This window comes from Muntiacus reevesi, chromosome X (genome assembly GCF_963930625.1).
Source record: "Muntiacus reevesi chromosome X, mMunRee1.1, whole genome shotgun sequence".
Lineage (NCBI taxonomy): Eukaryota > Metazoa > Chordata > Mammalia > Artiodactyla > Cervidae > Muntiacus > Muntiacus reevesi.
Window position 1 is genome coordinate 94,150,291 of NC_089271.1, and position 18,186 is coordinate 94,168,476.

At 39.5% G+C, this 18,186-nt stretch overlaps 1 protein-coding gene across 1 annotated transcript in view; it reads right to left on the reverse strand.

The window, feature by feature from the left end:
- The window catches only part of FAM199X (family with sequence similarity 199, X-linked), a 31,210-nt gene extending 21,657 nt beyond the window's left edge, over window positions 1-9,553 (reverse strand). Inside the window, exon 1 of the mRNA XM_065915726.1 lies at window positions 9,122-9,553. Coding sequence (XP_065771798.1) covers window positions 9,122-9,318 — 197 coding nt within the window. The 5' untranslated portion in view covers window positions 9,319-9,553. The remainder of the gene's footprint in view (window positions 1-9,121) is intronic.
- Window positions 9,554-18,186: the final 8,633 nt, after the last annotated feature.

An 18,186-nucleotide genomic window follows, 5' to 3' on the forward strand; every position in this document is an offset into this window, starting at 1 on the left:
GCTGTTTTTTTTTTTTTAATTTTTGGTTTTAGGCTGCACTGGATCTTTGTTGCTGTGCCCATGTATTCTCTAGTTGCTGCAAGTGGGGGCTACTTCTCTAGTTGTGGTGCATGGTTTTTTCATTGTGGTGGTTTCTCTTCTTGTGGAATATAGGCTCTAGGGTACAGGCTGAATAGTTGTGGTGCATGAACTTAGCTGTTCTGTGGCAGGTGGAATCTTCCCAGACCAGGGATCAAACCTGTGTCTCCTGCGTTGGCAGGTGGATTCTTAACCACTGTGGATGACCAGAGAAATCTACAGCTATTATTATTAAAGGAAGAGGGCAGTCAGTGCAGGGCAGAGAAAAATACCAACAGAGTATACAGGTAGAACCTCAAAGTGTTTCTTATATTTAAGTAACTTTTACAAATCAATGATATACAGGATCATTGCAAATATGTTAGAATAAGAAAGGAGTCATGAATAAGGCTAAAATGACCAATAATTCCCCTAATTAGCAATAACTGATCCATAATATCTTGGTACTTTTTTCTACATGCATATGTATATTTTTATAGAATCAGTGTTGTGTGTGTGTATAGATATTAGTACCCTATTTATTTTCACTTAACATTATATACTGAACATTTACCCAGTTATATTACTTGAAAACATTTTAATGCCTATATAAATAGTCCATTGATTAAACATCATAATTTATTAAATATTATCCTTCAATAACAGGTATTTAACTGTTCAAAATTCTATTTTTTCGTATTACAAATAATACTGAAATGAAACCTTGTTTATAATTATTTATCCAAATATATAATCTCTCAGGATAAGTAACTTGAAAGGAAATTACTTAATCAAACAACATGAACACTTCTAAGGGTGTAGTATACTTAGCCAAGCACCTTTCTGAAACGTTGCATAAATTTACACTCCCTAAAGCAGTCTATAAAAGTGTTCATTTCACAACCTTAATAGCACTGAAATTTTAATTTTTAAAATTTTACCTAGCTGATAGGAGAAAAACTTTTTTAATATCAATTTTTATTTCTTTGACTACCATTGAGAGCAAAATTAAAAATATTTATTAGCTATTCTGCTACAGCATTTTACAATGTGTTAGTATTTTTCTTGTTGATTTGTTAAGAGTTCTTTATGTAGTAAGGATATTAATATTTTGTCTGTATTATTTGTATGCAGATCAAGAAGCAACAGTTAGAACCGGACATGGAGAAATGGACTGGTTCCAAACTGGGAAAGGAGTACATCAAGGCTGTATCCTGTCACCCTGTTTATTTAACTTACATGCAGAGTACATCATGCGAAATGCTGGGCTGGAGGAAGCACAAGCTGGAACCAAGATTGCTGGGGGAAACATCAATAACCTCAGATATGCAGATGACACCACCCTTATGGCGGAAAGTGAAGAAGAACTAAAGAGCCTCTTGATGAAAGTGAAAGAAGAGAGTGAAAAAGTTGGCTTTAAAACTCAACATTCAAAAAACTAAGATCATTGCATCTGGTCCCATCACTTCATGGCCAATAGATGGGGAAACAATGGAAACAATGACAGACTTTATTTTGGGGGACTCCAAAATCACTGCAATTGGTCACTACAGCCATGAAATTAAAAGATGCTTGCTCCTTGGAAGAAAAGCTATGACAAACCTAGACAGTGTAGTAAAAAGCAGGGACATTACTTGACCGACCAAGGTCCATACAGTCAAAACTATGCTTTTTCCAGTAGACCTGTATGAATGTGAGTTGGACCATAAAGAAAGCTAACCGCCAAAGAATTGATGCTTTTGAATTGTAGTACTGGAGAAGACTCTTTGAGAGTCACTTGGACTGCCAAGAGATCAAGCCAGTCAATCCTAAAGGAAGTCCAATCCTGAATATTCATTGGAAGGACTGATGCTGAAGCTGAAACTCCAATACTCTGGTCACCTGATACGTAGATTCATTAGAAAAGGCCCTAATGCTGAGAAAGACTGAAATCAGGAGAAGGGGATTACAGAGGACTAGATAGTTGGATGACATCACCAACTGAATGGACATGAACTTGAGCAAGCTCCAGGAGATGGTGAAGGACAGGTATGCCTGGCATGCTGCAGTCCATGGGGTCTCAAAGAGTCGGACTATGGAGCAACTGAACAAGTGTATTATCTGTTGCAGGGTTGTGCATTTTTCATTTTTTGTTTTGGTCTTAAAACCTACAAATCTGTTTTCTTTTATAAATTTCCACTAGCTTTATATTATTAGTGAAATAATCTTCATTGCTTTGGCAGTAGCCTAGGAAATTAATCCTTAAGACATGAGTTATTATATCCAATACTAATAAGGTACTGAAATAATGACTTCCTGAAGAAGAGCCTATTACTTACCTATTATTAGGTTGTTTCTCATGCTTCAATAAATCCAGTTTTTTCTTGAATTATGTATTCATTTTTTAACTTCCCCTCTTATCTTATATAGCTAATCTTAATTCCAAAGTTCCTGATTTACAAAATTTGGGCAATCTGACAATTTTATGGCACCTTTTCCTTTGTGATAAAAAGGTAGAGAATTTTAAAGCACTGAAACACACAGAACATAAAACACTGAAACACACACGCTAACCTCGTATAGTTCCATAGTATAAAAGCAGATGTCAAAAAACTTTTATAAATAGGCAAAAACTCAAAATTCATCTAAGAATCCTAGAACGCCTTTTAATATTACCTAGTTTTATCACATACTTGCTAGGTAAGCAGTATATGCATTTTTTTAAAAGATCAACAAACCTGGTAGAATTAATTGCTTCAGTCATGCAATAGGGCAATAAAAAGCCGTGAATGGCAACTACAAGTTCTGTCCTTTCACACACTCAACAGACATTTAGTCAGTATCTTCAAAGTGCCAAGCACTGTGTCATGTACTAGGAAAAGCTGTTAGGTAATTGTTTTTAATGAGAATTTCTCCTCAGCTTAAAAAATTTAGTAGAAATGTGTTTTCTTTCATGAGTAATAATGACTCTCTTTTTTAAAAAAAACTATGCCATATTTAATAAACGAAACATTAGGTCACTGACAAGGGAGTCTGGAATTTGCTTGATTTTGTGCTCTTACCTTACAGCAAAATCAGGATGTTCTTCAGTTTTTCAGATCTGTAACTTTTAATAGATATTACAAAGTTCTGGGTATTCTTAGAAGCCTTAGCTCCTTGTTCTTTTCTTTTTTTAATTAACAACAAGGAAACTGATCTCATACTTGAAAGTCATTTATGAAACAGAAAAACAGCACTTCGAGTTTTCAAAAGATTCTCTTATCTTCTAATATGCAAATATTATTGTTGTTGTTTTAAAACAATGTAGATAAAAACCAAGTAGGAAGTACTTTCATCCCCTGCCAGTGGGAGTGTTATATTGGCACTGACATAATCTGTATATATAGATTTGGTAGATATGTGTATAAAGCAATTTGGTAGTGTATATATAAAGAAGTTTAAAAAGGTTCATTCCTTTGACTCAGTAATTGCTTTGCTAAGAATCAATCCCTTTTCCCTAATAGGTATTTGGAAAAGAAGATGTATAGATAAACTTGTCCAAATATTATAATAGCAAAAAAAAAGGGGGGGGGAACAAACACTCCCAAAACATTGGGAATAATTAAATGAGTATATTTTATAATCATTAAAATCATATTTTCAGATCATTTATTGAAAAAGAAAATACAAGTGCAAATAATCTGGTCACAAATTACAGCTCAATCCTGGTTTTTAAAATTATATGTGTACAAAAAAATAATAACATTAAAAGTAACAACAGGGAATTCTCTGGTAGTCCAGTGGTTAGGACTTGGTGCTCCCACTACAGGGGCCCAGGTTCAATCTCTGGTCAGGGAACTAAGATCCTGCAAGCCTCATGGTACAGCCAAAAAAGGTAACAACATCAAAATGTTGACAGCTGTTATCTGTAGTGAAAAGGATTATAAGCAGTGTTTATGGTTTTGTATATATGCCCATAATTTTTTCTAACGAGATTTACAATAGAAATTTAAGTGATGCTTTTAGACAGTTCTGTCGGCTTCAAATATGTAACGCAAGACCACCATGTACGTGTGCTCAGCACTGAACTCTTCAAACTTACAAAGCCCTTAAATATTATTTCACTAAGAGAAAACTACCTAACACTAAGATCCTAGCAATAACCATGCAATTATTCACAAAGGAGACTCTCTCCATATCTCAAAAGAAAAATGTTGAAAAGAATCCATGAAATGGGGTTTAACTCAGTAACTAGGCTTATTGCCAAAATTTTAATTAAAAAAAAAAAGCCAAGAACACTTATCCACAAGGCATTTCAGCAATAATATACAGATGAAGGGCTTTCAATGGCATTTTTGTAAAATTAAAAAAGCATGGGCATCATATACATTCTTCTGAAGCATTTCTCAGGAAAACCTAACCATTACCTCTGAGAATGAGAATCCAATGAACACTGTGGAATCAAGTCCTACTGTCGATGATGAAAAGTCATTCCAAAGTCATCCTTTCTCAGTTAACAACCCCCTATCATCACTTGTATTCATCACTGATGCCCTGCTAGAACTCCCATACAACCACTTTGACCTCTGCTACTCTTGTGGAGCCCAAAAGGCCATCAAGGTCCCAAGTTAGAACAGATGACACAATCCCCTACTCAGCTCATTCAAATTTCCAACTTTCACCCCAGCGACTTCAACTGTCTTGGGATCCTTACCCATCGCTCTTATCCCCTCTATAGTTTGGAAAGTAAACAACATTCCATGTCATTTGAAAGGCTAATTCTTCCATTTAGCCTTCTGAGTTAATCCCATCCATCTCCTTGTCATCCCACCTGCTCTAGTATTTTTGATTTCTCCTTTTCCTGTGGGCTTCTAAGGAGCTAACATATCTATTCTTCAAAAATAAACACTAAACAAGACAAAAACAAAGAAACCTTCAATTTTTTCAAATTATCATCACATCTCCTTTTCCTTTCCCTGTTAAATTTATTGAAAAGTTTCTTCTATTCTCTCAACTTTTGTAACCCACAATTCCACTCCTATTGCACTAATGAAATTGCTGTTCTGATTACTCCCCAATCTACATTTATAACCTGGGTAGTTCTCCAAAGCCTTATCCCCATCCTCAATTTGTCGCAACAAGGCCCTAAATAAAATTCCTCCTGCCTCTGTAACATACCTCACTTCATGAAATGTGGTTCTCCCACCTATAACTCACAGCTCTTCTGCACCTTCAATTTTGTAACAAGACAGGAAAACTGTGGGTGGAACAAAAGGCACCCGGTAGTCTTGGGCTTTTTCTAGTTAATAGTGATTGAAAATTGGGCTCTGAAATCACTGAGTAACTAACTGCTTTATACAATACGTAGTTCACTTTGTATCCTGCCAATAGGGTGTAGAAAAGTGAGACACTGTCCTCCCACATGCTTTTCACAATTGTTCAATGTCAAAGTACTGATGTACTCCTGAAAGAGGAAGAGAAAAACACACTGAGTAGTTCACATTAACCTCCTTCATCTCACAATTATAGGATCTACCAATATTGCTGTAATTTTTTCAGTTTGCTAAAGGATATCCTTCATTTGATGACAATGGAAGTTACAGTGGACAAAGGCTGAAAGAAAATCCACAATTACATCAGAAAAATCCTATCCTCCAAACAAAAAAAAGCCTTAAAAACTATATACATATGTATTTCATATTGGCATTTCAATTAAAAAAATGTTTTTTGGCTTATTGAAATTTATTTTATTCTCCCCAAATTCCAGACAAATCCAACTGGTCATAAAATCCTAAAAGATACTCCTAGGAAAGTGAATTCTCAGGAAGTTGGCTATGTTCATGTAATTTATTTTCCAGTGAACCTAGACCAGTGACACACCAATATAAGTCACAGGTGACTCTAAACACAACAAACATTCAAACTTAGGGATTATAAGTAATAGTGCCTTGACCCTCTTGGTTAATGAAGACTGCATAGAAACCCCAGCGTCCAGTAAATGAGAGGGCACAAAATTGTCATCATCACAAGGCCCTTATCAATAGCATTATCTAAATAATCTCCTGATAACAGTTTTGTTATCAGGGAACAATGAAGAAGCAAAATAAAGTTAAATCAATTATCTACCCACTGACAAGCTTTCTGTTTTCAGTGGGACTTATTTTATAATGATTAAACCCAAGACAAGGTTTCTCTGGTGGCTCAGACAGTAAAGACTCCACCTGCAATATGGGAGACCTGGGTTTTATCCCTGGGTTGGGAAGATCCCCTGGAGGAAGGCATGGCAACTCACTCCAGTATTCTTGGCTGGAGAATGCCCATGGACAAAGGAGCCTGGCGGGTTATGGTCCATGGAGTCTCAGACAGTTGGACATGACTGAGCAACTAAGCACACAGCAAACCCAAGACACAATATCAGTACTCAACTATTCAGATCTGATTGTTGGATTGTTCCTTGAATTGGTGAATAATGTGCTGTGAAGAAAAAAAGTGACCCATATGATTCTGAAATAAAAGAACTTAAACTAAACTTTGCCCACATATATGATTTAGCTGTTTGCTTCTCCCTAAAAAGAAATGACTGGAAGCATATGGTCCTCTCAAACATCATCCTGAGGAGGGGATAAGAAGGCAGGACATTCCAGAAGGAAAAAAGATTTAAAAAGCAAGGTAGCCTGGGGCAGAAACATCACCTGCTCTAAGAATTGATAACTCTACTTCCCCTAAACTCTGCTGAGAAGAGTACAGAGCAAGATACACTAGACCTGCTGCTACCATTCCAAGCCCTGTGAAAAGGGGTTGTTGTTGTTGTTGTTTAGTCACTAAGTCCTGTCGGACTCTTCGTGACCCCCTGGACTGTAGCCCGCCAGACTCCACTGTCCATTGGACTTCCCAGGCAGGAATACTGGAGCTGGTTGCCATTTCCTTCTCCAGTGGATCTTACAGACCCAGAGATTGAACCCGTGTCTCCTGGCATTGACAGGCTGGTTCTTTACTGCTGAGCCACCAGGGAAGCCCAGGGTAGGAGAGGGGGTTTTGAAAAACAGGCAGTAACTAGGAAAAAATACTTGACTTGGAAAAACTGGGGTTGAACAAGAACCTCCCTCTCTATCTTCATCACCTCATTCTGGAAAACAACCTTGACCTCACCAAGGTCTGATAGACAAGGGGGAGAAAAACACAAGGAGAAAATGGGGAGGAGAGAGAACAGAAAAGAACAATCTGTAAGAAATGTATATTCACTGTTCTTCACTCCCCAACACCCCCACACATTTTGGCAGCACTTAACCCCTGTCCCCACTCCCCTGCCCTCATCATTAGAGCAGGCTAATCCCGAGATCATTTAACTTTCCTATGTATATGATTTACTCCAATGCTGCAAAACTTAAATATCAAATATGTGCACAAGTATTTTTACTTTCCAATGCTAACAATTCTAAGCACACTTGATTTCATAAATGTTACATTCATGCTATAGTCACATCCTGGGCTTCTGTGTTAGTCTAAGAAACTGTACCAACCATTTATAACACTGCAGCCATTAGCTCTGTTCCAAGTTTCATCACTGGCTCCAAAGGAGTAATCCTGGCTTTGCCAAACTCGGTTTTATGACCTTGAACTCAGTCTTTCCTTTCTGGGCCCCTTTCTTCATTTTTTGTAACCAGGATTTGGAACAGTTAAAACCAACTTACCATGACTTCCTTTTCAACTGTGTTACAGTGATGAACTATATCATTATTTAACTGTAACACCTTGCTTACAGACTATAACTTTCTTTTAGATAACAAATATATTTTATACATTCCTTGTACTCAGTAGAAGCTCAGCAACTCTGTAGATTGATTTAAGGGATTGGTGGGGGGAGCACGCAAAAGGTATTAGACTGTGGAAGGATTTGTGTTCATATCGCAAAATGGATCAGAAATCAGAACTAGACGCCTTAATTCAGCTCCAGTATTTTCCATAGCTGAATCCCTCTCTCCTTCCCTCCTCCCTTGCCTCTCCTCCTCCTCCCTTGTTCTCCACACACCTTACCCTGCCTGTTTGTGTGCCCCTATACAGGCTTCCCTGGTGGCTCAGCAGTAAAGAAGATCCCCTGGAGGAGGACATGGCGACCCACTCCAGTATTCTTGCCTGGAGAATCCCACGGATAGAGGAGCCTGGTGGGCTATGGTCCATGGAGTAGAGAAGAGTCAGACATGAGAGATTGAGCATGCACATACACGAATACATATAATATGCGCCTATGTTATGGGTTGGGGCTGTGTGTAAAACATCTTCAAATTCCCCACATCTGATATAACACAAATGCCTGCATGAGAGAATTCTCCAGAACACTCTACCTTCGAATAAAACTAGTTAGGGGATGCACCCTCTGAAAAAATTTGTATAAGCAAGCTCATCCTAAGCTTCGCTCCATCCCTCCACTGGCGGAGCAAACCAAAGGATGTGCTTCAGGAAAGAATCTTCCAGATTTAAGCTTATACATTTTGGCAGGGCCTAAAGCGCTGCCTAAAGCAAGGAGTTCATAGAGGAAGGAAAAAAAAAGAGAATCGTCTGGTTTTCTAGAGCTTCACTAAAAAATGGGAGGGGGGTTGGAGGTTGGAAACAGCGCTATAAGACATTAAAAAAAATAGGGAAAGGAAGATTCTAGCTTTTAAAGTGCCACCTTTCAAAACGTCGACTGATTTTGATTTTGAGCCATTCGAAATCCTCTCTATAGCATACCGGAATTGGAAGGGGTTAAACTTTTGCGGGTGGATGGAAACCAGGAAGCATCTAAAAATCAAGGGTGGGGGTTTGGGATTCGCAGGGCACAGATGGGGCAGGAGGGGGAAGGGAAGGGAAGGGTCAGAAGATGAATGGGGTGGGGGTAGAGAGTAAAATGCCGGCCAAAAAGAAAATAGGAGAGAAGGGATGCAATAGGGAGGGGGAGAGGGAAGGAGCCCGAGAATGAGAGCTGGGTGGAGAAAGGTGGGGGAGGGGGCAACTGGACGCGCAGCCCCTAGGCGGAGGGCCAGGATGGGGGGTGGGGGGGGAGCCGGCGTTGTCCGACAGGAGGCAGGGGTGTGGTAAATTTGCTCCTGCCCTCAGCAGAGGTTTGTACCTGTTGGTGTGGAAGCGGTGGAGCGGGTCCGTGCGATGGCAAGACGAGAGCTGGCAGCCGAAGTCGCTGATATCCAGGCAGCCCGGCTCCTCGCTCGGGCATGTGCCCACCCCGCGAGGGGGTCCCAGAAGCGGGAAGGGCTCCTCGGGAGTTAGAAACTTCTCGTACGAAGTGGTGGCTGACGCCTCGTCGGACATGGCTGGCGATGGCCTGGCTCGGACTCCCACTCCGGCCCGGGGCTGCTCCCGCGCCTGCCCCTGCCCCCACTCTAACCTGTCTGCGGCCCACTGCTGCCCGGGGAGCGCCTGACGGCTCGCAGGGGCTGCTCGAGGCCACCCAATCAGCGCCTCAGTGGCCTCTGCAGCCACCTCAGCTGTCGTCGCGGCTGCCCGCCCCAGCCCAGCGTAGTGCTGCCGCCGCCGCCGCCACCCGGCCCGCCCACCGCGCTTGCCACTCGCGACAGCAGCAGTCCGCCCGGCGCTCACAGGGAAGGGAAAGGCGGCGGGAAGACGCTCCCTGTGCCCCCTGCTGGCGCGGAGGAGGAACTGAATCTCCGCCCGCCGCAGCCCGCGCCGCCGGTTCCACCCCGCCCCGCCCCGTCCTCCGCGCGTCGAATCAGGGATTCCAGGAGCTGTAAGAGCCCGACGCTTCACGCCAATCTCCTCCTCCACTTTCTCACCCTCCGCTGATTACTAAGCAGCAAGCCACAGTCCCAAGAAAAAGGACTTGGCCAAGGTCACACTGCGGGTGCGTGAGAAAGAATCCGGAGGCTTTGGTTCCCAGCACACTCGATCACCCTGTCCCAATTTAACAAGTATTTATTGAGCTCCTGCAGTGTGTGTGCCCAGCACTGTGCGATGGGCTGCAGGGGAAGAGGGCCAAGTAGGAAAAAAATAGTCCCTGCTTCTCTCTTGATCGCCTAACCCCGAGAACTCTTGGCAACAGCCGGCGGGCTTCTTAGACTTGCTGGGCACGTAAGGCTCTTTTGTGCTCTGTGCTCTTACTCGCATTATGCATTCTGCTTGGAAATCCCTGCCTTTTCTCCACTGCTAATCCTTAAAGCCCCAACTCAAACGTTATCTCCTCTGTGAAGCCTTCCCTGACTCCCAAATGAGACTTAGGCATTCCTGCTGCTGTAGAAGATATAATATATTATGGCGCTAAACGTCTTGAACTTGATAAAAATCAACTTATTAGGTGTTGCATGCTTTTCTTTCTTCCTACCTCTTTCTCGTCTCTCTCATTTCTAGACAGTAGTTCCAGATCTTGGGCGTGTAAAATTTTTAAAAATAATCGGAGGAAAACACAAGGTTACCAATTGCTTATTTTTCCAAAGACAATTTTTAAAACTACCTACTAATATTTTACAAAAGGAAGTACATTTTAATATAAAATGATAAGGCCATAATCTCTCAATTTAAAAAATTAGATATATTTAACTTTATGGAAAAACATCACAATGATCCTTGACGGAAGTGTAGAAGTAGATGGAAAGGAGAGGAACAGTGAAAGAATGCAGGAGGATGGGAAGGAGAAAGGGGGTTGGGAGAAGTGGGGAGTTGTCACATGAGCCCCAAACAGGGTCTTGTCCTACCAACTCCTCAACCGCTCCTTAAAATTTAATGTCTTGCTTCAGTTATTTGGCTACCCCACTGTTGAGTATATCTTCTTTCACTCAATTTAGAGATCAAAGAACAGTGATGATAGTTTAACCGGTGGTCTCCAATGCACCCATTTTCAGGGGCCTGGACTAGTGAGACAGAATGGCCCATACAAACAGGAGACTTGATTCTCCAAATGAAGCAGGAGTCAAGTGCTGCATTATAATGCAGGTACTCAGATAATAGCACCATAAACTATTAGTAAGAAGCTAACAAAATAGTCTCATTTAAACATATATTTATTTACACATACTATAATAGGACAGTGTTTTTCAAACCGGAATCCAATGACAGAATGAGTTTTTCTATAAGTATGTTTTACATTCAGTTTTAGGCATATTCTGGAGTATCTGGATGACTGAATGGTAACAGCTGCCACATAATTAGGACATGTATTTGAGTCTGTTTTTAAAACCAAGTTGGCACAAAATAATACTATTTTGTCATGAGCTAGTGAGAAAAGAAATAAAGCAACCCTCTTCCTTCAAGGCTTACTGTACAACTGAAAATTTTCGTAATTTGAAAATGGAAAGTGATGGGAAAGGAGAGTCCTCACAAGACACACATACAAGCATGCTGAAAATCAAGAGTGCACACAGGCCAGTAGTAGTATGCTCAGGTTTCTAAGGGTAGTTTTGTCTCAGCAAACATCATGTACCACATTAAATGAACATTTTTAAAATTTGTGCATAATTGGTAAATTGAATTTGTATAAGAGCTTTATGAACAGCAGAGTTCATATTTAGTTTTGTTTATATTTAAGAAATAGTAGTATAAAAATTAACATAAATGATTGGGTCTGAGAAAGTTTTTAAGAGTTCCCTTAAATATATTTTTCAGTTGAGAAACAGTGATAGAAATAATGATGCAGCACATAGAGTATGTGCCCTATGTGTATAATGTTTACCTAAATATATGATCTAGGAGTTGATGACTGTTGTGCATCCTTCCTTCTTACTTCACTTCAGTTTGCTTGGTTAGTTCCTTGGGGATACCTAGTCTGAATGCATTTACCCAATTCATCCCTCCCTACCATTATAATGAAATGGAATAATTCTGATATGTATATATTAGTTCCCTATCTTCTTTGAGGGTCTGGGCCTGGAAGGCAACCCTGGAGTGATCTACTTTCCTCAGATGCGCAACTTAGTACCCAAAGAGATGATGGACTGCAAGAGGGTTGTGAAGAGACTGAACAGGATCAAGAGTTGCCAAACAATCTTTATCATTTTGGTTACTATTGGATAGAAATATATTGAATTTGACACAATGATCTGTGATCTAATCTTTATAATTTTTCCTTGTGATTGATGGATGCAAATTGTAAGTGTGTATATATCTATGTCTATACCTAGATATATTAGATGTGCTGTGCTGTGCTTAGTTGCTCAGTCATGTCCAACTCTTTGTGACTGTAACCTGCCAGGCTCCTCTGTTCATGGGGATTCTCCAGGCAAGAATACCAGAGTGGGTCACCATGCCCTCCACCAGGGGATCTTCCCAACCCAAGGACTAAACCCAGGTCTCCCACATTGCAGGCAGATTTTTTACCATCTGAGCCACCAGGGAAACCCAAGAATACTGAAGTGGGTAGCCTATCCCTTCCCGACCCAGGAATCCAACCAGGGTCTCCTGCATTGAAGGCAGATTCTTTATTGGCTGAGCTACCAGGGAAGCCCCAGATAATCAGCTCCCCAAGTATCACCAACACAACTTGAGAAACAAAGCTTGAGTATATTACTTATCACAGCAAGGGAGAACATCTATTCCATAAAGATTTGGCAGTGTCTCAGAAGGAAAAAGGTAAGGATAGAATTGATTAAAATAGGGTATTTATTTTAAAGTAGAGATTTCAGTGCAGAGACTTGACTAGGATTGAGTAAGATTCATGACACAACAGTCCAAGAGTGGTGGAAGCAGCAAGCCAAGAATTGAGGTAAGAAATTCAGAGAATCTTAGGGTGCAAACTTTGTCAGTGCTTTCCACTGAAGAGCTGGTGGGTCTTTTGGGAAATTCTTATGAAGGGTATTCAGTATGTGGTCAGTCACTCAGTTGTGTCCAACTCTTGCAATGCTTTGGACTGTAGCCCACCAGGCTCCACTGCCCATGCAATTTTTCAGGCAAGAATACTGGAGTGGGTTGTCATTTCTTTCTCAAGGGGATCTTCCCAACTCAGGGATCGAACCCATGTCTCCTGCATTGCAGATTGATTCTTTACCACTGAGGCATCAGAGAAGCCCTACTGGGTCTGTGTCTATATTAATTTTTCTGCATGTGGATGACCAGTTGTTCCAGCACCATTTGTTGAAAAGGGTATCTTTTCTCCTTTGTCAAAGATTATTTTTGTTGGTCTGTACTAGGACTCTGTGTTGTTCCACTGATCTATTTATCTCTTCTTTTGCCAATACCACACTGTTTTGACAGCTGTAGCTTTTATAGCAGGTTTTCAAGTTGGGTAGTGTCAGTCCTCTGACTTTGTTCTTCAACATGTGTTGGCTATTCCAGGTCTTTTGACTTTCCATATAAACTTTAGGATCAGTCCGTCAATATCCACAAAATAATTTGTTGGGATTGTGATCGGGATTGCATTGAAGCTATAGATCATGGGGAGTGCTAATGTAAATAGTATTGTGTTTTTCATTTCAAACACCACTTGATCATTGCAGGTATATAGGAAAGTGACACTTTTGAATATTAACTTTGTTTCCTGGGGAAGTTCTTGGGATGAGCAATCAAACTGTTTGCCTGGGCAGGACAGTCCTGAAAATAAAGAGATGCTCATGAAGACAGAGGAACAGCAAAGTTATACTAATATAGACAGTAAGCATAGTTTTGGTTCTCAGAGTCCAGGCTGAGTGTGGGGATAGGCAGTTTGGGCTTTCGGTTTTCCATTAAATACACTATTAATATCTAAGGTGTGACCATTCTGGATTTTCACTGTTGTTTGGGGTATCACAATCACATGTCAAGTTTGTCTATAGTTGTTCTGGTCCCCAAGTTTCCCACAGTGGTTGTTTATATCTCTGTATCAGGCTTTTCTGCTCTTCCTGCTATATAGCCATTTGCTAGATTGTTTGTCATAATAACAGCTGTGATAGAGATCACAGATCTGAAACTGAAAAACAATACTAAATACTGAAAGAAGTATTATGATCAGAGTTTATATGTTTGATTATGATCAGAATTCGTGGTCCACTTTTCAGTCAGGAGCCATGAGTGCCTATATTAAACCAAGGGGGTATATCTCATCCCTGATCTGAAGAGCCTACCAAACCAGCTATGGGGTTGTTCTCCAAATGACCCAAATTCAGATTTCTTGGTTTACTTCCTGATTTTTAGTAGTATCAAAGATCTCAGAGGACTTCTTTCGTGGTTAAGAGTCCACCTGCCAATGCAGGGGACATGGGTTCAATCCCTGGTCCAGGAAGATTACTCATGCCACAGTGCAACTAAGCCCATATGCCCTGCACTCTAGAGCCTGCAAGCCACAACTAGAGAAAACCTACATGCAGCAATCAAGACCCATTGCAGCCAAAACTAAATAACTAACTAACTAAATAAATAAATATCAGAGAGGACTATAGGGATGTAGGCACAACATCCTACTGTTAAATTAGCTCATGTTCTCCCTCAAGAAGCCAATCCTATATCTAAGGTAGTTCAATTCTGAACCATGGCCCATTCAATTGCATGAGCTTCTGGGGCATGAAGTTCTATCATTTTAAGTGGTTGTTATTAGTTTCATAAGGCTGCTATGACAAATTGCCACAAACAAATTGCTTTATTCTTGCACAGTTCTGAAGCCTAGAAATCTGAAATGTGGCAGGGCCACACTCACTCCAGAGGCCCTAGAGGAGAAATGGTCCCTTGTTTCTTTCAGCTTCTTGTAGCTGCCCTTGCATTCATGGACTTGTAGACTCATTTCTTCAACATCTGCCTTCATCACACTGCCTTCTTTCTGTGTCTCTCAAATCTTCCTCTGCATCACTTTTAAAAAAAATATTTATTTATTTATTTGGCTGTGCTGGGTCTTAGTTTCAGTATGCAGGATATTTAGTTGTGGCATGTGGGATCTAGTTCCCTGACTAGAGATCTAACCCAGGCTCCCTGCATTGGGAGCTCGGAATGTTAGCTGCTGGACCACCAGGGAAGTCCCTGTCTCACTTTTTTAAGAACACTTTTCTTTGGACTTAGGGCCTACCCAGATAATCCAGGATAAGCTCTCCTCTCAAAATCTTTATGAATATTTTTGGCTTAATATATATTGCAATATTCACAGATTTCAGGGATTAAAGGTGGAAATATCTTTCAGGGTCTACCATTCAGCCCACTGCAGTAGCATTGTCTAGATCACTTGATATTCTCTGAACCACAGCATGTAGGGTTTGCTCTACTTTCTGTGCCTTTTATAAAGCAAGAAATTAAGGGGCCTGAGAAAAGGAAAAAGAAATTCAGAATTCCAAAACAGCAGTTAGGGTTTCAGTCCTCTAATTGGAGACCCCTCCTTTTTTTCTTTTTTGAATTATCTGTTTATCCTTTTTCCTAGAAGACAAACTAATGGAGCAAAATGTATATCAGAGCCAATTCTGATAGTGCCAATTACCAAAGTTTTAGACAAAATATCTATAACAATTGAGTATACTTTCATCAAAAACAGTAAATATTACATCTGATTCACAAAAAAATAGAAACAATTTTTATAGAGGAAAAAACTGAAATATAATAATAGAGATATGATGTACATTCTATACCATGAATATACTAAACATACAGGAAGAATATTTATTTATAGAATATCAAGAATACCAACTAGTTCCTGATCTTAGAGGAAATGCTTTTAGGTTTTCACTGTTGAGAATGATATTACTTGAGTCAGTTGGTGTAAGGTTGATGAACCTAGATTCTGTTATACACAGTGAAGAAGTCAGAAAGAGAAAAACAAATACCATATATTAATACATGCATATGGAATCCAGAAAAATAGTACTGTTGAAACTATTTACAGAGAAGAAATGGAGACACAGACGTAGATAACAGACTTGTGGGCACGGAGGGGAAAGGGAGGTTAGGACAAATTGAGAAAGTAGTATTGACATATACACACTATCACATGTAAAATACATTAGTGGGAAGCTGCTGTGTAACACAAGGAGCCCAGCCTGGTGCTCTGTGATAACCTAGAAGGGTAGAATTGGTGGGGGGGGGGGGGTGGCGCTCAAGTGGGAAGGGATATATATCATATATATATATACACACACACACACACATATATATATAAAACTGATTCACATTGTTGCATGGCAGAGACCAACATAACATTGTACAGAAATTATCCTCCAATAAAAAATAGAATAGCAACTAAAGAAATTCAGTAAATCTGGAGCAGATACAACAAAACCTATATTTCAATGGAACTCCATAGGTTAAGTCTGATACACATCCTCACTTAAAAGCCACAGGCTTTGAAGATGCTAGATTCAAATTAATAAGAAGTAAGGCTGTGGCCAAGAAAAGGTTTATAATAATAACTAAAATTATTACTGACAATGCTAAACTGCTTTTGCCTAATATTCTCAGGCAAAGTACCACCAGAACTCTGATAAACAGAAATATCGTGGAGACCAAGAGCCTTGAGAAATCTCTAGATTATTTTCCATTTAGGATACAATTTCTGACATTTTTATGTTAGTAATATTTTGCCCATACAAATGTAACTTAGGGGAAAGTGAGCATCTCTTCTAATTAGACAACTCTTCCTATGCATCTCATCAATAGTAACACTAAATAAGCATAATAGTTTCTAGCACCTTTTTCTAAGGTAAAAGAAAGAACAAATCTTTGACTGACCGAGGGTCCTTTGGAAAATATCAAAGATAGCTTTAGGTGCAAAATATATCCTGAAAGTTATTTCATTTCATTTTACATTTAGGATTCAACCTTAGGAAGAAAACAAAATCAAAAGTCAAGAAATTTGAATACTTAAAATAGGCTAGTTGGTGAAAAGAAACAGTATTTGGCTATTCATATGAAGGGAACAATAAAGCATTTAAAAATAAACACAGAAGGTAATATGACTCTCAAGAACCTTAGCTTCTTCATAAGTGAGGAAGCTTTGTTTTCTTAAATAATCGAGGACATGATTAAAGTCAACACAAAGCACAGAAATTATTCTGGTAAAACATGAAATCTTTTTTATTTGGAAGATTACATAAAATAACCCTTCACATTGTAGGTGAAGAAAATAAACAATAAATAGTGTCATGTACTATTCTAGGCCCTTGAAATACAAAATAAATGTGACATACTCTAAACCGTCCAAGATTTTACAGCCTAGGTAAGGAAACAGGTGTGATTTTTTTTCTTAAGTGAAAGAATGTGACAGAGATTGCTAGTTGTTTATCCCTTTCTCCCCATTATTTCTAAGTGATAAAACCTGATTTTCTTGGATGGGGGTTGTGGCTATGAACCCAAATAGGAAAAAATGTAACTTCTCAGCCTTTCTTTCAAATAGGGATGCCCATGTGACTAAACATAGGTCAAAGGTACGTAGGTGGAAGTTGTTAGGTGGGGCCTCCTAGAAAGTTTCAAAATTTTGTCTGTGTGTATGTGTATGTGCACATACATGCACTGGGGTGGGGGAGGAGGAGTGAGAGTGCTTATGAAGTTGTTAAGCCGGGAGGTCATTTTGCATTACCTTTTTACTCATTCTTGCCTAGGACATGGGTGTGATGGCTGGAGCTACAGCAACTATATTGTTACATTGAGGAAATTGAGCTAGGAAGGCAGAGCTTGAGCTTGGAAAATAAAGCATAAAGATGAAAGGAGAAGCTGTAACAATATTGAACTGCCTACTTTTGGATTTTTTTATATAATAGAAAAATAATGGGTTAACAATTGTTAACTTATGCAACATATTATTATAACACAGTGAGATGCAAGGTCTAAAAGAGGTATGTATAAAGACCTATGAGTGCACATTTAAGGAAAGGATGAATTCTGCATAGGAAAAAGGAGACTGGGAAGGTCTTTTGTCACAGAGGGAGTGACATTTGGCTTGAGATTTTAGAATATGCATATCTGTCAACTAGGCCGGAAAAGATGGGCATTGTGTATCAACAGTGACACTGAAATTTCATATTTCCTTGGTGAAACTGGTGAATGTTGAAAGATAGATGAAGACTTAGAAAATGTTTTTATTAGAAATGGATGATGGGATAATTAATCATTTACAATCTTAGAAACCTTTAAGGGTTGACAGGCAGAAAATTTTTGAGAAATACCAACAGAGGATACTATTATAATAAAATTTACATATCTACCCTCATACAATTTTCTTATTATTTCTGAAAATAAGTTATATTATCCTCCTGTATAATTTTACCCATTCCAATGCTTTAGTACTTC